The 22,889-nt window shown below is 45.0% G+C and overlaps 2 protein-coding genes across 4 annotated transcripts in view; both read left to right on the top strand.

Annotated features, from left to right (window-relative positions):
- The window catches only part of mrps9 (mitochondrial ribosomal protein S9), a 59,259-nt gene that overhangs the window by 14,888 nt on the left and 21,482 nt on the right, over nt 1–22,889 (top strand). The window contains exons 2-3 of one of the 2 annotated variants that reach the window (XM_080519813.1): nt 565–685; nt 844–942. The gene's annotated coding sequence lies outside the window, so the exon portion shown is untranslated. Of the gene's footprint in view, nt 1–564; nt 686–843; nt 943–19,676; nt 19,777–22,889 lie in introns of those variants that run through there. The other variant, XM_080519814.1, reaches the window with a different exon arrangement.
- pou3f3b (POU class 3 homeobox 3b) lies at nt 15,818–19,120 on the top strand. Of its 2 annotated transcripts, none has more exons than XM_080519811.1 (2): nt 15,818–17,644; nt 17,986–19,120. In XM_080519811.1, exons 1-2 carry the CDS (start codon nt 16,442–16,444, stop codon nt 18,082–18,084), a joined length of 1,302 nt encoding a protein of 433 aa, XP_080375937.1. In that variant the 5' UTR covers nt 15,818–16,441; the 3' UTR covers nt 18,085–19,120. The 2 variants fall into 2 exon arrangements, with proteins under 2 accessions (XP_080375937.1, XP_080375936.1); XM_080519810.1 differs by having other exon boundaries at nt 15,818–17,653.

The raw sequence follows: 22,889 nt of genomic DNA, 5'->3' as shown, positions 1-22,889 counted from the left end.
AATGTTAAACTACCATCACAGAAGTAAGCTTCAGCTTCTTGGTAATAGAGCCCAGGTGCTGGATGGACACTCATCCGGTCCAGTAAATATCAACATGTGATGTATTCCGAGTCAACAGCAGGAGGGACGAGTCCTCGTAACATTTAAAACCTCAAATCTCAGAAAGTTAATGAGCTAAAAATAACATCTTCACTTCTGTTCAAGCTTTAAGTGACGTGTTTGTATTTACCTGTGACACACTTCTCAGGAGTGGGGCTACACACACACACACACACACACCCTGCAGTGAGTGTGGATTGTGTTTTCATGCGTTGGATTCAGTGTGGAATGAATGATGAGGTCCTGTGCAGGAGACCCCCCCCCTTCTCTCTTAGGGACATTCGTAGGTCTTTGTGGTTGGCGTGATGGATTTCATTATCTCAATAGCTCCCTTTCTCTGTGTGTGTGTGTGTGTGTGTGTGTGTGTTGCATTGGGCCCAGCTGAAGTGAAATAGACAATGGTGGCTTTTCGACATATTTTTAATATCCTGCCCTGGTTGTCACTGTTTGTCTCTCCTGAGTCAGACTTGAGAATCCCCCCTCTGTCTACGATGGTTGGATGGATGGATGGATGCATAGAAAGATGAAGGGATGCTGGTGTGGACGAATGGAAGCAGTAACGGTGGCTGTGGCGGCAGCAGTGAAGGTGAGGGTGTGTAAAAGGAGCACTCCCCCTCCTCCGTTGTGCGCTTTAACAATAGCATTTGCATATTTTTATACTCTGTCTTCCTCTCTCCCCGCTCTCTCTCTCCCCCGCCTCCCCCCCCCTCTCTCTCTGTCTCTCTCTCTCTCGCTCTCTCAAAGAAAACAGCCTGAAGCGTGAATACTCCAGCAGCAGGCGTGCAGAGGAAAACGGAAGCTGGGGAGACGGCGTGTCCGCTGTTGCTGAGGGAGGGAGAGACGGTACACACACACACACACACACACACACACACACACACACACACACACACACACACACACACACACACACACACACACACACACACAGGCCCTTACCTCCAGAGGTGGTGCATCAGTGGGGAGGATGGGGACAAGGAGGGGAGTCACAGGGGGACTAAAGTTATCCGTGTGTGTGTGTGTGTGTGTGCGTGTGCGTGAGATGGGGGGGTCACCGTGGGGATGCTGTGGCTCTCCTAAAAGAGGAAGAAACAAAGAGAAAGAAATCACATGTCACACTGTAAAAACTAAAACTGTCACATTTACTGGAAAACGTCTTTCTGAAGCCACTTTGAAATTCTGCTTTCCTGCATTTTCATCCACGCGTGTCCTCCAGCGTATAAAAATCCAGATTTGTTCCCGATTAAACCATTAACTTGCTCATAAAAAGGCCTCGAAAGTGACTCCCACATGCATAGAAGAATAATAATGATCAAATGACCTGATAAACTTTCTGCTTTTGTATTTTTCCATTGTGGCGTCGACACGTTCAGGCTCAGAATATGACTCTCTTCACTCTAACCTGCTGAATTATATTTACACACCACATAGATGAGCTCTCTCCGACTTAAACCAGCTGTGTGGTTTGTTGTAGTGCAATTCTTTCATTGTAAATATTTATCAGCTGTATTTTCTGCAGAACATTCACACATTTCAAAACAAGTATATGTGACTGTGGTCATTGTGAGGCCCACAAACATCTCCCTCACTGCTGGAGTACCACACAATGACGATTAATAACTAACTCAACACACACGCTTCCAAGTTTTCCTGCTCTGAGAAGACTTTACTTCTTGAAATGCTTAAAAAGACTCTAAAATGTTAAAACGATCCTCAAATGTTTAAAAAGGATTGTCAAAAGAGTTTAAAATGCTGTGAAGATATAAAAGCGTCAAAGATTGTAAATTGTTTAAAAGATCCTGCAGAACGGCAGTCAGCTGTTAGTTTAGAGGAGAAGAGGGAAAGAAAAAGCCGAGGACACAGAACATCTAAGTTTGAGGGTGAAAGTTGAATGAATATGAAGCGTGTGAGCTGCTCGCTGTCGCGACCCTGTGACCTTCACAGTTTGCAGGCCGAGAGAAAGCGGGCCACCTGCTCGCTCCGAACGACGGTTCTGGAACGCAGCGAGCCACCAGAGATGCAGGCAAACAATCCAAATGAACAGGAATTCATGTTATTCTTCCAGTTTGGGACTAAAGCTGTGATATTTTTGGTGCTAATGAATGTGAACTTGATTAGAGTGTGTCTGGATGCAGGTGTAATTGGCTGGCGGGTGCAGAAAACAGCAGATTTGGGGTGTAAATAAGGAGAGGGTGATGATTGGGGCTGTTCGTCACTCGGCTTGTGTGAGGAGGAGGAGGATGAGCGCAGGCTAATGAGACGGAGCCGAGCGTGGATGGAGGGCCTGATGGAGACGGGTGGGTGTAGGTCTGGCAGACCCTCAGTCATAGTGGGGAAACGTTATGTAACACAGGAGACACACAGGAAATGTACACATCCTGACAACACGCCTGTTTGTCAGTGTTTGGGGGGGGGGGATTTGTGTTTGTGGGCCACTAATCCGAAAAGGTCCGAGTGCCGGCGCTGTGCGAACGGTCCACGCTTTGCTGAGCTTTTGTCTCACTCGCGATATGAAGGCTGCAGACTGAGGATAACTAGAGAGCGGCGTGCTGCATGTAATTTCATTTTACATGACACCCGGCATTATCTCAAGTTCAGTCACACAAAGGAGGAGGACCTCGCCGGAGCACGGCGCTCGCTTTCACTCCTCGCTCCTGTTTTGACAATGAAGACATCCACACGAGCCCGGATCCGGTCTGAGGCGGGGGAGATGCATCCCAGCATGCACAGCGTTGAGAGAAGTACCCGGAGTGTGTTTTGTCCCAAACTGATGACACGTGATGTGTTGGATTTGACACCACCTTTCACTCTGTGTGAAACATGCTCTCAAATATATAAGAACGCTATTTATATCCAGACAGAAAACCTGTGTGAACCCTCAGAAGGACACACACACACACACACACACACACACTGCGTTGAGGTAATTCTCTGACGTTTCAGTGTTTTAGAGTTTTATCATCGGCTCTGGATTCTTTGTGGATCTTTGAATGTTCACAGTCTGAAGGACTCTCCAGTTCTGGAAGCTTCACACATTCCAGATTCCTCACAGGCTTCAGGTTCAACAGACACTGTGATGCTCAAATAATCTAGAATGAGAAGCTGTGATTCCAGAATGTTCTCAGATCTGAGGATAACATGATAAAAATCCAGGATTTTATTCGAGAAGCTTCCAGGCCACAACATGTTCAGCAGAGTCTCAGAATCCTCTGAATTCTAGAATCCAGAGTTTGAATTGATTCATGATGCAGAATCTCTGTTTCTAGATGTTTAAACATGTCGAGGTTCTTGAATGTTCACATATTCAGGAGGATGTCGATGCAGAATCTGGACTGTTTTCTCAGATTCACTTGATTGTATGTTCCTGGTTGTTGTTCATGTATGTCCCCTTGATTCTGGGTGTATTTCATGTTGTTTACAGCACATTACATGTACATTTACAGCTCCATGCAGTATGGCTGGTGTTAGAATTGTACAGATCGTAAACAGGTGTGATCCTGCGATGTTTCACACACAGTTCTCAGTATGCTGAGATGTCCGAGCGCACCAAGACAAAGCGGCAGAGAGAAACTCAAGACTGTAGGTAAAGAGAGGAAAGTGGGCCCGCCTACACGGCCTGAGTGGCGGCTTCCTTCCGGAAAGCACTGAGCCACAGAGATGGAGAGGCAAACCATGGAGATGAACAGACTGCGCCAAGAAGAGTCAGTTGAAATGTGGAAACTATTTATATCCAGACAGAAAAACCTGCGTGAATCCTCAGAAGGACGGATTTCTCTCTGCTCGGCTAAAAACAAACCCCGCTGCACCAAAAATGTGCTGTGTGGCAAACACACACACACACACACACGTCTGCCCGGTGCTCGACTGAAAGCCAAACGCTGAGAGGAATATTTGACTTGACAGAGCATGCTGAGGCAATTTTCCAACACGGTTGAACAACAAAGTTGTATTGTGTGGGACTGTGAGCTGCTTTGTCTCGTCCTGCTCTGACGGCTCTTCAGCACTGCACAGCCACTCTCCAGGTACAACGGGAGAAATCAGGCCCAGGACTTCAGGCCCCTCACTGTGGTGGACCCTGTTTACCACCTAAGGCCTGCTGGTGACCCTTGTGGTGGCGGTGAGCCCCCCCCACCACCACCACCACCACCAGAGCGGCTTTTGTGACTCCAAGCCTGATTGTACAGAAATGATATCTGCTGTCTCTGGATGTGTTTCCGGACCAGACACAATCCAGGCCTTTAAATCCACAGAAATCCTGAACTGTCACTGTAACCCAACACAATCATCCCTCTGTGTTATTCCTGCACGAGGAGCAGCAAACCCAGCCGGCTTTGTCTCGTCTAAAAGCATTAAGACGAGTTAAAAGTCTTACTAACCGGACAGTTATTTCCCAGACAAGCTCTGCATGAACGCCTGACAAACAGTTGCAGCACAAACAGACCAAGAACCTGTGAAACTGAGCAGAGTCAAACCATGAAGTCATGTTTAAACTCTGCTCCATCCTGATTGGTGCACTGAAGTCGTGACATCACAGCATCCAATTAGAGCCCCGCCCATTTAAATGTCATTAAAACAGTCAGCATGGTTCACGTCAAGCTCAACTGTGTCAGACCAATAACATGGCAACGTCATAACCTTCACATACCGACAATTACAAAACATTGCCCTTGTTTTGTGCAAAAAAAACAAAACACAGTGCATGCCAAAAATGTCCACTAATTCTCAATAATGAAAGTGTCATATGAAATTATACAAAGTGCTTCTATGTATTCACGTCTCCATGCTAATGCTAATTCTCTCTAGAAATAAAGAATAGAGCTTCACTGAGCTATGATCAACTTTTTAAAACTTTCTTTCACTCTTATCTATTAAGATTCACCATTTCAGCCTTCAGAAAGCTGCACACAGTGAAAATATTCTCCTTCACGTTCATGCAAACTGCATCTTTAGAGGACTGTTCAGGTCAGAAATGGACTTCAGCCTTATTGTTGACAGAGCAGGACTAAACCTTTATGCAAAAAGCAGGAGAGCTGACGCTGGCGTGACACCGTGCAGCTTGAATCTGACTCAGATTAGCTGCAGGATGTTGATCCCACACTGAACTTGAGATCACGTTAACATGTCAAGCTGCAAAATGCATGTATGTGAGGCTGCACAGTGTACCTGAGCATGTAGCTTCTGTCTTGCTAAAGAGGCTAATGTTAGCTGGTGTGTGTGTGAGTTTGTATGGCTGCGAGGGGGTGGGGGGGTGAGGGGGAGCCCATGGAGGAGAAGATGTATGTAAAGCCATTTCCAAACAAATGGACCCGACTGCACAGCAACGCAGAGACGTGCCATAAGCGTCCGGCGTGCATAATGCCCACATGAATCAAGACTCCCCGGCTGCGCGACGTGGCCGACCGCACAAACTGGCGTATGAATAGCACATGTCAGCCGCCACCGCGGATCCTCAATGACAGCCGGCGGCCCTCCGCAGCACAGGGAAGCTTTAAAGGTGGAGTTCAGTGTGGAGCCAGCCAGCGTTAAAGTTGGAGCTTCACATCGCCGGGAACGTTAGAAAAAGTATTATGGAAATGACATAAAGTATCTATATGTTTGTCTGATAAAAAGCATTTTAGAAATAAACATTAAATATATTTAGATTAAAAAAAGAATCATTAAGAGTCCTAAAAATAAAGTGAATACACAAATGTGCAAAAATCTAAAAGTGCATGTTTCTTAAAAAAAAAAAGAGTCAAATAAAAATGAAGGCAAGTGTCTGGAAGAAATTTTGAGAGAAAAATAATTTAAATCTAATAACAAAAATGTAAATATCTTAGCAATTCTATATGATTCAAACAGTAAAAACTACAAAAAATGACAAATTGGTTTGAAATTAAAAAGGAAAAAAACCTGCTTCAGCTCCTACAGACGTTTCCTCATGAGTATAATTTCACATTTGGTTCTAATCCATTGTCCTCCATTCATCTGGGCGATGCTTTCGCTCCTGAAAACTCCCCAGTTTGCAGCTGGTCTAAGTGAAATTTTAAGGTCTGTTCTCCACCTTCTCAGGCAGCCGTTGGCTTCCATTCATCACCGTGTATGAAAATGAATTAGTAGACTCTAGAAACTCAAGTTGTGCAATCCATCATGGCGGGAGCCGGGCCTGTGCTCATTTTTTATGCTCTGGCGGCGTTGTAAAGCTTCACCGGTGCAGATTGCTGTGCTTCACCCCGACAGGTGATGTCACCGTGATAAGAAGCAAAGCCACTTTGAATGGGGGTGAATGGCTGCCTGCGACACCACGGAGGAAATATGTCTGACTTGAGCACCAGCAGTTAGCGGGACTTCCTATAAAAGACAGGCACTTCCTGTTCAGATATGATTGCTCTGCATTATTTGTCATATTGAGTTCAATAGGGACTCGTTGAAAATGAAACATATTGCAAATCTGCCCAAAATAGACAGTTTTAGACATTTTGAGCACAGAAATGACTGAAATACGATTGTTTCCTGTAATACTAGGTGAAATCTGGACTCTGAAACTCATCTACACCGTATTTGTTTACTCGGTTCTTGCAGTTGTGGAGAAAAGATGAATCCTGTAACGCCAAATTTTTATTTCTCTTTTCTAGTTGTGCGTGCATCCAATACTGTAATCACTGAGCACAGCCAATGAAACCAGGACGTCTGCACGTCTCCCATGGAAACACAAACTTTGCATGATTATTTTCATACCTTTAGACATGTTATGTCCAGAAAATGGTCAATTAATGAAGTCAGTAGGATAATTTGCAGTAGAAATCTCAACTTTGCATGCTTCTCTTCTGTACAGATGTGAGTCTAAGATCGAAGTTTCCTGAAATATGGACGTTTTGTGAACTAAAGTCAATCTTTCTGCAAATTTGAAAACACAAATCTTGTGTAGAGATATGAGGGACAGACGATGTGTTCGAAGCGACATTTGTTGGCAAAGTTGTTAAGGTGTTATTTGGGGGGTCTTTTGCTCTTGCAAGCAGCTGTTCTCCAGTAATTTCCATATTTTGCAGTAATCGATTAGCACACTGTTGAAACCAACTATAGCTGGACGCCTGCTGTGAAAACACACATTCTGCATGCTTACCTGACGACTTTCAGCTACTTTTAACACATGGCGAGACACGTTTTGGAGATTTCTAAAGTTTTTTTTCACTCTTGCAAGCATGGGTTTATTTCTGTATGCCCTCTATAACTCGTTAACACACACTGGAAAGCGACTCGTTTGCACGTTAGCTGTGATCGCCCACATTTTCCATGCCTGCTTTACGGGTTTCAGACACTTTGTGTTCACGTTGAGGTGGAAGACGATGGATTTCTGCAGTGGCAGGTAAAATATGGACTGTGAAACATCGCCAAGTAACAGTTTTTGGGGTTCAGCTCCAGAGTTTCCGACACTTTCTCTGCGTGTCTGAGTGGAAGACAACAGATTCCTGGAGTTTTGTTTAAAGTGTGAATAACGATGAAATGACTCCAGGTGAGTTAAGTTGTACGCAAGTCTGCAGCTTTTACCCTACAAAGTCCTCTTGTGTCGTCAAGAAGGCGTTTTGTCGTTGCAGGATTCTCGCTCGTTGGCTGAGCATCATGGGTAATGTGACATTAGCTGGACAGACTGCACACACACACACATGCTGAGTGTGTGGTGCCCCATGCAGGCAGGCCGGCCGGCTTCACCCCGAGAGGCCTGGCTCGGAGTCAGGGCTGCCCCTCGTACCCCCTCGTACCCCCCAGGATGCATGGCAGCAACAGTGTGTGTCAGCATGTGTTCTCATGCATTTTTAGAGCCTTCCTGCGTGTGTGTGTGTGTGTGTGTGTGTGTGTGTGTGTGTGTGTGTGTGTGTGTGTGTGTGTGTGTGTGTGTGTGTGTGTGTGTGTGTGCGCTGCAAACTGGCCATCGTTTATGATTGGGATGAAGCCGTTTGCACCGGAGCTGCTGGAGGACCGGGAGGCGGCGTCTCCTCCCAACAACAGACGGAAAAATTACAGCCCCATTATTTTATTTGCATTACCTGTAATAGGAAGCATATTGGCTGGTGTATTTACGGCCTTATCAGCAGCAGCTTGGCTGTAAACACACGCTGATTTATGAGCCAGCCGGGCCTCTCCCAAACATCGCACCTAATTACTCAGCAAACAGCGCAGAGACGCCCGCCTTTTTCTGGGGTTTGCCATGGATTGAGCCGACTTAGCCAAGGCGGCTTCAGTGCTGCAGGTTGACGCTCCGGGAGCCCCCCCGGCGGGGAATCAGAGGATGGAGGCTCTGCTCAGAGGGGTGGAGGGTGGAGGGTGGAGGGGACTGCTGTGGTGGTTAGTGTTGTTTTGGTTTTTTTTCTCTACCTGAGCGCCTGCTTCCATCCAATTATGTTGTTTGTCTTCTCAAAGACCTCAATACCTCCAGCTTTGTGTGCTCCTACACACACACACACACACACACACACACACACACACACACACACACACACACACACACACACACACACACACACACACATACACACACACACACACGCACACACAATCTGCTCCACAAAGTTAGATAGAACTACATCCATTAAGTTAACAAAAAAACACAGAGGGTTACCTTGTGTGCTTCTCTTATCCAATTTTACTGGGATTTGGAGTGATTTGCGCCCGGCTCCCCGAGGGAAATAAATACTTTGATTAATGTAATCCTGGGCAGGGAGGTGCCACAAATACCCCCCCCCCCCCTTCCAGACTCACGTAGCCCTACCCCTCCTCTATCCTGAGGGACCGCCACTGTTTATCAAACAACAACAGCAAACAGGGACGTGCGCGGTGCAACTCCAAACCAGACGTCCATACATGCGATTTTCAGAGGATTTACTTTATTTATTAATTACTCAGCTTAATAACACAATATCAGTCCTGATTAGCATGTGTAATACAGTCTAATAGAATAGAGAGAAACTGATTTGCATACTGCGTGGTTTGTTTGGATGCTGCAGCTTTCTGTGTGTGTGTGTGTGTGTGTGTGTGTGTGTGTGTGTGTGTGTGTGTGTGTGTGTGTGTGTGTGTGTGTGTGTGTGTGTGTGTGTGTGTGTGTGTGCGTGCGTGCGTGCGTGCGTGTGCGTGCGTGTCTGCATGTGTGTGTGTGTGTGTGTGTGTGTCTGTCAGTCTTCCTCCTCCTCACATATACAGATGTGAAACACATCAGCTAGCACACACACACACACACACAAACTTTCACTGCCTTTCCATATCTTATTTACTCAAAAAAAAAAACCTAACCTCCGTGCAACTTTTGACCTTTCTTTTTTTAATTGAAATACAATTTAAATCTACTTTGTTTGCTGTTTTCCATCATTATAATAAAACAAGAACCTCTGCTATAATTTGGTGCTTTTCCAGGTCCACGGCAACAAATAATTAAATTCAATAACAAAGAAACTAAAAAGCAACAAAACAAACACATTAAGGAAAAAAAAAATTAAGGAATTGGTTAAATGAAATAAATAAAAGAACAGATTAAATCATTAACAAATTGATGAGTCAAATATTAAACATTTTAATTAAATAATAAATGCAGATGTGAAAATTGGATTATGAAATACATTGACATAATAAATATATAAAATAAACAATAATAATGTATTTTATATGCAATGTATTTAAATATTTGTTGGTTATGTTGTAGGGAACATATTACCTTGGCAGTTCAAATAGATAAATACACTTTTATTCTTCAGAATTGAAGGTTTAAAATGAGTTTTGTTAATTGACTGAAAGGTCACGCACACACACACACACACACACACACACACATGCTGAGTGAGCGTTAGCAGGACTTCAGCGTGTTTGAAGGCTCAGGTTGCAGGAAAGAGGAGGCCATGTTTAATGTGGCTCATTTAATTAACGCGACGTCGTCTCCTCCGACCACTGACGCAGGAGGAGGAGCGCTGATGTGCACCTTCAGGAAGCCATCGTTTTTTGAGGGTTTTTTTAAAACCCGTGGAATGACACACTACTTTAATGGGGGTCGTGCGCGTGCTCGAGTCTGAGGCGTCATAAATCTCCATCAGACTGAGTGGTGACGTCAGGCTCCTGCTGGAAATTGATTCCTCCTTCATTCGGAGCGTTTATATTGTCACCAGATCATCTGCATAGATGGAAATGGCAAAAAATGGGGCAGGCGTGCCAAAGTAGGAAGAACCACTGAGAGCCGGGGGGGATCAGTGAAAGATGGTGAATCAGTTTTAAAAAAACACAGGATTCAACAGATATTTCCGTTCTGAACCTGCGGCTCAGCCGTCCAATAAGCTTGACTTAGTACAAACATGAACCACAGTTATCGTCACGAGAATAGTCCCTTTTTTATATGGCTGTTTGGAAACACTGACATTTAGCGCAGTTATTTCTACTGTTGTGTCGTTCATTGTTTTTGTTTTTTTTTTGGTCATCCTGAGTTTTTATTGAAATCCCCTTTAAAGCCTGTGCTTCTTCACAAATAACAGCAGAATGGGTGCATGAGGATGATGGTGAATAGTGGACAGTGTAATAGTGCTGCCTCATGCTTCCTCTGGCTCCTGCTGATGGAAACACACACACACACACTCACACTCACACACACTCACACAATTTGCAAATTAACTCAAATATTACACGCAGAACTACAGTTATAGCAGAAGTACTCGTGTATTTTTCTAGAAATGACTGTTTCTTTCCAGCATTTTTGTTATTTACGAAAACTAAAACTTGAAAAATGTTATTTAAAATGTGTTTTATGGACATAAACTAATAGAGTTTTATAAATTCTTCATTTCAGGAAGAGTAAGAGAATCACATCTGCCAATTTTTTTTTAATTTTTGTGAGGAATGTTTTGTATTAGACACATTTTTATGGACTTGTCCACTTTCCTTCTCATTTAAAAAAATGTTGCAATCAAAATTTGCGCACGATTTTTTTCAAATTCCACACATTTTCATGCATTTTCTGAATTCCATACAGCTCCAGTATTTGTGTATTATTTTTGCTGCAGATACAAGTGCATGTTCAGTTTGCACATGTTTAACACAGATTTTGGCTTTTTAAGATGTTTTGGTGAAAATATCTGCATGCATGTTGTTAATTTCTGCACAAAAACATAGCAAATGCATTTTAATCATCAACTAATACAATTACACAGATGTTATAGTTCAATTTCACTAATATGGTTATTTTTTTAGCAGTATAGCACTGATATATCTACTTCATGAGGGTTTATGGTCATATTTAATAGAAAACCAATTACAATATATAGACAGAGGACATTTTACACTTTTTTTGTCTTGTTTTCAGATTATTTAATCTGCAGGCAGTTCATTCATTCCTGCAGAAATAACAATAAAACTGAATCTATTATTGTCAGAAGTTGACAATTCAATGATACTCTCGCTTTGTTTGTATTTCTATTTTGGTGAGAAGTTGAGAGAATCCAGTTCAGATTTAAAGTCGTTATTTATCTGAAGGAGGAGGAGAAATGTTCCACAGCACAAAACTAGTGCAAACACTTCTGCTGATTTCAGGAGAACTGTGCTGGAGGAGTATATATGACGTAATTGCACTAATGTAGAGATTAGTCATGATTTTAAAAGCAGCAAAGCAGATGACAAGGTTACAGTTGTATGGAGCCAGGAGTAAAATTACACAGGTGAAAGAAATACTCATAAAAGTACCCCAAATTACAATTTAATTACAGTAATCTGAGTATTTGTGATTCATTACCCCCAACTTTTATTATTGTAAAAGTTGCCAAGTCGATTAAAATTGTACTTAAGTATACTTAGTATAAACTACATGAGACAAATACAAAGGCTTTGTCATTTCTTATCCACCTCCTGTAATTCTAAATGTAGTTTAGATGTAGATTACATGAAGTGGATTGTACTCAGTAATGTGTACAATCACATCCTTTAGAGAAAAGAAATCTAAATACTGTTAAATCAAAGTAATCTGTAAATCATTACTTTCACTTAATTCGTTTACACATGAAGTATTTTCTGTTTGAGGATGTGTTAAAGTTATATAAAGACTCATAAAAGTACCACATTAACTGTAATAATGTGAGTGATTGAGACTCGTTACTTCCTCCTCTTGTGATTTTAAAGATATCAAAGCAGATTACCGGCTGTAATTTGTCATTGTCTAGTGTAACGGTGTAAAAAGTAGAAATTGTGTACTTCTACTCCTGCAGATAAATGGTATCCGTTTATAAAAAATGTTGAATACGTTTGGATTTAGTGTGGTTGAGCATGCGCAGTAGAATCCTGTTTCAGCGGTGAATTATTCAATAACAATGTAACGTTCAGGTACTTGTAGGTGCGCCGGATAAAGGAGCTTCTTTAAATGGAGTGTGACGTGAAATCTGTGAAGGAGAACCTGAGAGATCCAGGCTCAACAAAGGTAAGTTCACGTGCACTTTTTTTTTTTTAACGTACACTGAGTGCGCGCGACACCTGGCGGCAGTTATTATCTTATTTTTTAAATCTATGCTGACAAGCGTGTATGTGCATCAGAAGCTGCATCATTCTTTCACCACTAACGACGACTTAATCTGCTTTCTATATCGCGATATGCAGCGATAATTTACGAGGTGTGCGGACATTTACGCACAGAGACGCTCCTTTCGACGCGTATTATTACGCGATTTTACGCATTTAAGAACATCTTTCAAGCGTGATTTGTGGCGCTTCTCGCAAAGGGGGTTGGTGTCGTTACTGTAACGCGTTACTGGAGGCCACCGGGGCTCTTTTCATCTCGACTCCAGTGCACAAACATACAGCTTAATGCGACTAGTGTTTCCCTCTTTTATGGGGCTCACCATGGCTACCGAGTGCTGCGCTCAGCAATGCCGCTCCGCATCAATGAGGGAAGAGGAGTTAACCCGTGAGGGGGAGGAGGAGGAGGAGGAGGAAGAAGCCAGCCGGTTCCTCCAAGCTCTGCTCGGAAAGTTGTCCGAAACGATGGGGTTTTAACTTCTCTTATAATCTCAACAGTGAAAGTCCTTTTAGTGTCACTTTTCTTGACATTTCGTTCTTTGGATAAGTTACAAACGCAGAAGAAGAGAAAAAAAAAACGAGAATAAGAAGCAGAGCGCTGCGCATTCGTTAAAATGCGAACTGTTTGGAAGGAATCACTCTGTGAGGTTTGATGGGAAACTTTCAAGCAAGTTTGCAGCGCGAAGATCGATTTCTATTAAACGATTTCATATCGCGCTGTGCCTACGCGCTGTCTCCGGAGGATCCAACCTCCTGAGAGGTCTCTCTCTCTCTCTCTATCTCTCTCTCTCTTTCTCCCTCTCCTCTCCTTCTCACGCTACTTAAAATGTGATTGATCGCACTTTTTCTCCGGTTGGACTTCCACAACAAAACAGCGCAGCTTGTCCGCTCCTCTTAAAGATACTTAAAGGCAACACGAAAAAAAGACGCATCGATTTTTACGCGCGTTCTGCCTGGAGAGAGAGAGAGAGAGAGAAAACATTAAAAGGACGTGTATTTGTAAATTTAACGCAATGTGGAGAAGATAAATACGCAGATGAAGGCGCAAATGTCACCAAAATCGGTGCATGATGGAGCGATGAAAACCCTCATCCCCGCCAGAAGAATAAAGCCGCAAACATGAAACATGACTTACCTTCAATGCGATGCGGGGGGAAAAAAGCCCAAATAGCGCCACATATCTGGCGCGCTCAGCCCGTAAATGCGTGGTTTTTTTTCCCGCGGCTCGATGTCGGTGCGCCCGAAGAATTTCTGTCCTCGACTGAGCTGCAGCTCTGCGCGGCTCGCGCTATTATTTTCACCAAAATGTATGAAAATTTATGCAAATGAAAATCAGCACTAACTGTTCCTCTCTTGTTATACTTGGGGATGATTTTTTTTCCTCCTCTCCCCCCTTTCTTCCTTTCTTTTTTTTTTTTTTTGCATACAAAATAAATGAACTCACCCACCCTCACCCCCTCCCCCCTCAGCAGCAGCGGGGAACTTAGGGACCTTTTATAACAAGCAAATAAATAATAAACACATCATATATCAGAGAGGCGGTTTTTTTCCAGGAGCGCTTCTAAACTGCCTTTTCTCTCCTTTTATATATACATCTTTTTTATGTATTATTTATCTGGTATAAGGAGTCCTCTACTGTGGCCGCAGTAATTTAGACAGAAATCCTCACTGTATATTAATGAATGTTGGGGCCCCATGGCTCTGGCCCCCAGCCTACCCATTCAATGTAAACAAATCCACGAGGCTGCCTCGGTTTTGAGCCCGGTCCAAATTAAATCTACTGGGACGAGAAGAAGGGGGCATTGCTGCTGGCATGCAGCTACACGCAACTGCTCCACCGCCCAATATTTGCCCTTAAATCCCATTTTCAATAAAGTCCGCGCGTCATCTTTGATTTGTGGGGCTTATGGGGAGATGTCGGGGGTTAAGACGTGACATGCAGCTCTAACCTGCGTACAAGACGCGCTTAATCCGGAAAGCACCTGACAAGCGCGTCTTCTCGCCAGGTGGACATCCTAAACTCAGCCGTCGGGGGCAGCGGGGGCTGTATGGGACTGATCAACACCCATGGGTGCGTGCGTGAGGAGGAGAAGGAAGAGGAGGAGGAGGAGGAGGAGGAGGGGGGGGGGGGTGGCACAGGCTGTCAAAAGGCCCCATTCATCTCCCGGGGATGGTGCGCGTTTTCTGAGACTGCGTCTCTGGATTTCTTTAGGGTAAACATACAAAAAATACCCCCTCCTCATGCCCCCTCTTCCTCCTCCATTTGCCCTTGTTTTGGTTCTCCTCTCACCGCGCTTCACTGAATTTGCAACCATCTTTGATCCCGCAACCTTTTTGTCTTTTTTTTTTTTTTTTTGCGTCTCACTGTTCCACAAAAAGTGACTTTTACTCGATGTCTGTTGCAGGATGACAGTTTCCGAAAGCATCGAAAACAACAACACTGGATTCCTTGCAACTTTAGTCACCACCTTTTGGAGGGAAAACTGTTAATTTTACATTGTCACGTAGGATACGTTCGTTTTTCAGTGGTTTTGGACGTCCCAGAGGGAATTAAACGCACCACAGCCATCTCAGTCTACCGTATAATTATAATTGTTTCCAACAGATCTGATGATGTCACGTGTAGTGCGTAAACTAGCGAATAAAAAAACTATTTTCTTGCGGGGGGGGTCGTGCACTGGCGCGTGTGTGCGCAAACCTTTGTATTTTACGCGCAGGTGTATCGCCCAGTGCGCACGTGGGAAAAGTTTCATCACCATGTCGAGGTCACAGTTTATAGTGTGTGTGTGTGTGTGTGTGTGTGTGTGTGTGTGTGTGTGTGTGTGTGTGTGTGTGTGTGTGTGTGTGTGTGTGTGTGTGTGTGTGTGTGTGTGTTAGCGCGCGCACTGTTTACTACCGAGTTGTGTCCCTCTCCCGTTTTGTTTGGACTGCAATTAAAAATCAGCCAATTGGAACAGCCGGAAGGAGGGCTCGTGCGCCCCGGAGCAAGGGCTGGCGAGACCTGCCAATCACCGGCCGAGGGGAGCCAATCGGCGCGCACGCACGGGATAAACACCGCGTCCTCTGGCTGGTGGAGGGGGGCGGGACTAAAGCAGCCCGTCAAGGAGAGAGAGGGAGAGAGAGAGAGAGGTGGAGAGAGAGAACAAGCGAATGAGAGAAGAGGCTCGCAGGCTGCGCCGCGCACCGTTATAGTGGATTGTACTTCAACGGGAGTTTGCGGTTTGGCAGGTTTATATACATCAAAACAGAACAAAGAGAGAGCCTCTACAGGGCTATAAAGGAAGGCAAAGAAAAGAATAAAGCGAGGAGAAATCTCGGCCACTGAATTACAAAAGAAGCAGGGACACTCTGCTCATGTTTTTCTCCTCCAGAGCGGACATAAACTGGACTTTGTGGAGAATCTGCGAGGTTTCCTCTCCTTTCTGCGGACACCAAAAGTTTCTTCGGGACGCCGCTTTTTTTTTGCTCACTCGACATTTGAATTTTTAATGTTGCTCTATCATCTCATCGAAGCGCAAAAGTTTTCCGGACTGCACATGGTTTCAAAGGGCTTCTGAAAAGCTGGATGTTTTGTTTTTTGTTTTTTTCTTACTGGTCCATGTCCTCGCAGAAGTAGAATGTTGTAACTCCACGAGCGGATTTATTTCAGCTTCCTGACGCCCCTTTTTTTTAACGCGCTTTTCTGCGTTTTTACGCACGTCCATGGTCCAAAACAAACCGAGCCATACTTTAAAAGTTTGAATAATTCATGAGATACAATTTGCCTGCTCGAAAGAAGTGACTGTACAAGGGAGGGGGGTAATCCACAAACATATTCTTAAGGGTTGACGGAATGGCCACCGCCGCTTCCAATCCGTATCTACCCAGCAATAGCATCCTGTCGTCCGGCTCCATCGTGCACTCTGACTCCGGAGGTGGCGGCATGCAGCCGGGCAGTGCTGCGGTTACCTCCGGGTCTGGGGGCTACAGGGGGGACCCCTCCGTCAAGATGGTACAGAGTGACTTTATGCAAGGCGCCATGGCAGCGAGCAACGGGGGACACATGCTGAGCCATGCCCACCAGTGGGTGACGTCCCTCCCGCACGCCGCCGCGGCCGCAGCAGCAGCCGCCGTCGCTGCAGCTGAAGCCGGGTCGCCGTGGTCGTCGAGCCCCGTCGGGATGACGGGCAGCCCCCAGCAGCAGGACGTCAAGTCCTCCGGCAGAGATGATCTGCACACGGGCACCGCGCTGCACCACAGGCCCCCCCACTTAACCCCCCACCAGACTCACGCCGGGGCTTGGGGGAGCACGACTGCGGCTCACATTAACTCCATATCCGGGGGGCAGCAGCAGCAGCAGTCGCTCCTCTACTCCCAGCCGGGGGGCTTCACTGTGAACGGGATGCTGAGTCCCGGCAGCCAGAGCCTGGTGCACCCGGGGCTGGTGAGGGGGGACACCCCGGACCTGGACCACGGCAGCCACCACCATCACCACCACCACCAGCACCCGCACCACCAGCACCACGGCAGCGTCAACAGCCACGACCCGCACTCGGACGACGACACGCCGACCTCGGACGACCTGGAGCAGTTCGCCAAGCAGTTCAAGCAGCGGCGGATCAAGCTGGGCTTCACGCAGGCGGACGTGGGCCTGGCCCTGGGCACCCTGTACGGGAACGTTTTCTCTCAGACCACCATCTGCAGGTTCGAGGCTCTGCAGCTCAGCTTCAAGAACATGTGCAAGCTCAAGCCTTTGTTGAACAAGTGGCTGGAGGAGGCCGACTCGTCCACCGGCAGCCCCACCAGCATCGACAAGATCGCGGCGCAGGGGCGGAAGCGAAAGAAGCGCACGTCCATCGAGGTGAGCGTCAAGGGGGCTTTGGAGAGCCACTTCCTCAAATGCCCCAAGCCCTCCGCGCAGGAGATCAGCACGCTGGCGGACAACTTGCAGCTGGAGAAAGAGGTGGTTAGAGTGTGGTTTTGCAATAGGAGACAGAAGGAAAAACGGATGACGCCCCCAGGAGTGGCTCAGACGCCGGAGGATGTGTACTCTCAGGTCGGCAATGTGAGTGCAGAAACACCGCCCCCCTCCATGGACTGCAAACGAATGTTCAGTGAAACATAGAGTATTTTATATCCAATTAAACTGAGTAAAGAAAAGACACATTTTTTGATACTGTGATTGTGAGGGAATATGAATGAGACTGCAAATGTGTTATCTATTTTTCACCAGAGAAAGAAAAACAAAACAAAAAAAAAACAGCAACCTGTCCCCCCTTTTTCCTCCCACCCCCTCACCTCAGAAACCCCCCAGAAAAACAAACACGCACCGTTAAACCTGCTTCCAGGCCCAGAAATGTTTTAACCTAAAAGGTTCCTTCTGCTTTTTTCTTTCAGGGGCATTTTTTAGTAGATTACTTAAAAGATGCAAGTGAAGCGAGCGACCAGAGGGTGACAACCACAAGTTCATTCCACCAGGTAATTTTGGCGCATTGAGGAAGTGTTGTTTTTATTCTTTTTTATCCATAAAAGACCCCCCTTCCTCCTCCTTCTCCTCCTATTTCTTCTTCTTCATTATCCTGTGTTTGATTGAGGAAACAAAGGAGCAGGCATTTTGTATATTTCGAAATGGGACTCAAACGCCCCTCGCCGCCACCTCCACCTCCACCCTCCTGCAACAATAACAGAAAGGGGGAAAACTGCATCAAAATGAAGAAGAGTGACATCCACGACGCTTCCGTTTTCATTCACTGCCATTTTTTTCCCTCCTATTTTCTTCCCGAGTTGGACTGCACGTTTTCCCGGGGATTAGGGATTTTTTTTCCTCCTTCAGGCCCCTCGCGAGAAAGAAAAGACACGAAGGAGCAGGACTGCCTGATCTCAAAGATCACCTCCTTTAATTCTCTCAGTCTTCTCCACCTTTTTTTATTATTATTATTATAATTATTATTATTTAAAGGACTTTGACGCTGTGAGTGGATTTTCCCTTTATTTCTCCCCCCCAACATGAGACATTTGAAAAGACTTGAGCTGCACTTATTTGAGAAGAAACCCTGAAAATCTGTTGCCAAGTGTGACTGAGTGGGTGCTGTGGATCTCCTCCTAATGCTGCCCTTTGTAAGCAGTATTCTTTGGTAGGTTTTAATAAACAAGAACTCTGTAAAGCCGGCAATATAGATCACTAGATCAGATTCTGATCTGACTTATTTACCTTATATTTTTCATCCAAATGACTTGTTTTAATATTTTATTCGGAATTCACATTAATTATTCCAAACGGTAATTTATTTTTTCCTCCACAAACTTTTTGTGTACGATGCTTTCCCTTTTTCTGCTTTTTTTGTTTTGTTTCCTTTCTATATAAATATATTTTTTTGTTTGGTTGTTGCCCTTATTTGTTTAATTTTGTATTTTTAAAAAGGAGCACAAATCACCATGAGCTGACATTGACCGTTGTTAGGTAATAAGGGTATATTTTGATGTGATCATTTGATTGTAATTTAATTTCAGTAGTGGTTCCGTACGAGCTGATTGAGACACAATAAATTTGTTAGAATGAAATGCAAAAACAAAATGTGTTTTTCACATTTATACTGACGTTTTGTGCTTTTTTTTATTTTTTTCATCTGTGCGCTGATTTTTGAATAATTACTCGTGGGGAGTTTCGATAACAATGTGCAGAAAATGCTCAAACGGTGCTCCAAGAATTGTGCAAGAACAAGAAAATACACTGATGTTTTTCGATTTAATTTATGCATTTAAATTGTATTTTCTAAGATCGCTTTGCGGAGTGACTGGGGGACAGGAGAAGTGTGCAGCGGTGTGTATTAGCATGTAAATGAGGGCGCGCGGTCAGTCTCAGGCCGCACAAAGACGCGTCTGTTTGTTTACATCTGCTGCCTCTTCAGGCCCGGGGCGGAGAGCGGGACGCGGCACAGCCGGGGCCCCGCGAGGAGCCGCTCCTCCGCTCACAGGGGCCCAGCAGCACCGGGGAGCCGCCATGTTTCTCACACCTGACTCAATCACTGCGTCTCGTGTCACGCGAGCGACAGAACCCGCCATTGGAACCACAAAGGTGCGGGGCTCCGCGCACGTGGACGTCTGTGGGTTTCCAGTTTGGGTCGTATTGATTGAGTCTGGGCGTGCGCGTGTGTGTGAGGCCCGAGGGACACGTAAAAAAATATTCCGGTGAGTGTGTGTGTCGCGTGCGTTTGTTTTTTTTCTTTTATTGTGATGGCCAGCTCGCGAGCGGCTCCCAAACTTTTCTTTCTTTCCCTCCCTCGTCTCTTCCAGAGTTGTCTTCACGCGCACATCCAGCAGACTCGTCCTCTCGCGCTGCACGATTTGAATTTCGCGGATGATTTCCCGCATTGGTTGCTTAGCAACTGAATTCAATGATATAGAGAAGTGGGCATCATTTTTCTTTGTCTCCATTAGTGAAAGTGGCAGCAAGAGGGGGACGCGCTCCACGTGCACGGCGCCCCCAAAACTTTACATACCCGCTCGTGGCGTTTCTGGGCGCGCGTGCTCTTTAGAAATGTGAAGCTAATCGAGATGAATTATCATTATAAAAAGAAAAGGCCTATTTGTCTGCTCGTGTTTGAATTAAAGGAAGATTTGGCTCACACACCAGCAGAGGCTTTTCCAGGCGCTCGTTGTGCACGCGCTCCTCGCCATCACATCCAATACAAAGTCACATTGGGGGGGGGCGGGGGGTCACGAACCCCGACCTACACAACATCCTACACACGTGAACCCCCTTCTGCTCCAAGCGCGTCACAAACTGCGCATCTCACTCACGCGGATTCCGCAAAGAAAATGCCTCCTGAGCGCAGCCCAAAATGCGCCAAAAGCGCGTGGCTCGTGCAGAAATCTCCCAATCTGCAGCGAGATTCACCAAAGGCACAAAAAGAGTTTCAAATCTCATAATGGGTTTTGATCCGCCTATTCTCCTGCAGCTTTGCCTTTTTCATGGCTCTTCAAAACCATGTTGGCAGCGGCAGCAGCAGCTGTGCGTGTACGTGCGTGTGCGCGCCGCTGCGTTCAGGCCCTGGGATTGCGCGCCGCCGCGTCGTGCTGTTGATTCAGTCTATCAGTTCACAATCCGTCGATAAACAGAAGGAAAAACTCCAACGTGACATAAACATTTGCAGATTTACAGGTTACGTTTTAAATTAGTTATGAATGAAAAGAAATACCCGATTGTGCGAGTTTGCGCAACTTGAGCGCGTTTTCCGCGCGCGCACGTGCACGGTCAGGAAGGAACGTGGTGTTTCAATGAAAGCGCATATTTACGACTTCTCGAAGTTTGGCGTTCGTTAAAATGTACAGTTTAGTGAAAGTTGACAGTGAGCTCGGAAAACCATGTTGACATTCTAGAACTTTCTCTCTTACACACACGTGCACACACACACACCCACACACACACACACGCACTGCTGATAAGTGACTGTAATTGTCAGGTGACGCACTTTTGTAATTCCTCTTATTTTCTTAAGTTATGTTTCGTTTTCTTAATGCGCAGCTTTGTGAACTGGACACGCAGGCGCGCGTGCGCGCTTGCGGTTGACATGTGTCGTCATTTTCACCAATTCCAGGATGTTGACACTCCTTCTACACACACATACACACACACACTCTGAGACCTGGAGTTTTCTTAGTGTGCGCAGACATTTCGCTCCTGCTGGACGTTTTTCGTCGCCTTTTGTTTGTTGTTTTTTGTAAGTGCGCAACTTAAACTCTTGAGTTACAGTGAGATCTGAGGTAGGCCTCGTGCTGACCTGGTCGAAAAACACAGACACACACACACGAACTATTAGTTGACACCAGGAGGTCACGTCCAGCTCAATTTGGTGTAATTAAATTTGAAGTTGAACCTTTAAATACAAAAGTTTTGGACACTTCTTAATGTTTCACTTTGCGCAATGAGGAGAGAGAAAAAAGATTTACACGCGATTTCTCATCTTCTAACAAAACGTGAACAAGTCGAACATTTTGAAGAGAAACAATAGCGATGTCAGTGAAATGTCAGGGGAAAAAAACTCCATTTGCTCATTTTGCAGCCTTATGTTTTTACAAATTCAGCCTCACAGCGGCTTTGATGCCACTTTCACTGATGTATCAGCTCAGGTCTCGTGTTTGCTCTGTACTCTGACTAAAACAAATCATCAGGATATAAACAGGCACTTTAATGAATAAAATTAAAATAAATCACTCTCTGATTTTAAGTTTCTACACCTCGCAGGCCGGATGTTTGACACTCCTGGTTTTACGCGCACATCTTATGGTATCTATGACGGTTATGGTTCATTTTTTTCCCAACTTGATAAACTATATGCGCACAGCGGGGTCGGTGTCAGGCCTCGTGCTGACCCGGTGCAAACGCGCACGAACGCACGCACGCGCACCAACTCTCTTTATATGTCTTCGGCGTGCGTTATGCGGCGTATGAATATGGATGAGTGCGCAGCGCGCAGCTCTCCGCGGGGAGTCTTCCTCCGGACTCTCCGGCGGCCCGCTCCCTCCAGAGCTGCAGCGCTTCTTTGTGCAAACATTACACTCATATTCTTATTTTAAAAAATGCACTAACTATATTCTGGACGTTTTATAATCACAGGTAAACATAACGGCAATGTAGTTTTGATTTTTACATATTTTCGATTTGTTTAATTGACTTGTTTTGCTATTCATATTTATTATAACGCACTAAATAATAATAAATTATTATTATTATGGTTATTATTATTATTGCAGGCCTCAGTGTGAGCATTGTGGCTCCAGTCAGTCAAGTTATATTGACGAAGGTGAAGGTTGGAAACTGTGACGTGACTCTCGGGGTTTCCTCTATAAATTGTGAAGGTCATGGTTTTTTGAGGTAGAGGAGGAGCAGGAGGAAGAAGGAGCTTCCCTTCCCTCATGTAACGCGCATTTTATTGGCTTTAATTAACCATTCAAACGGACTGAACCGTCTGCTGTACACATTATTCAGGATTATCTGCGTAAAGTGATAAAAAAAAAAGCTGACAGAGAAAATGACAAAATATTCAGTTTTTGATGTAGAATTGTTCATTCTTCTGATATAATTATTGATTCTTTCGTCGTAACTTGTGCTGCTTCATAACGCGACATTCACTATCTAATTAATAAATACATGTGTGCGTCCTGCGTGCACGTTTCCAGTGAAGAACGTCGGAATTGTCTCGCGAAACTTTTTACGTTCGTGGAAAAACAAGTTGGGAAGATTTTCTGTTCTCCGACCTCAAGTCGTTTATCAGTGTATTTTGGCTTAATTTACAATATTT

The sequence above is a fragment of the Blennius ocellaris genome, assembly GCF_963422515.1.
Source record: "Blennius ocellaris genome assembly, chromosome: 24".
Classification (NCBI taxonomy): Eukaryota; Metazoa; Chordata; class Actinopteri; order Blenniiformes; family Blenniidae; genus Blennius; species Blennius ocellaris.
Note: the sequence above shows the minus strand (reverse complement) of the source record. Positions and strands in the feature narration are given on the sequence as shown.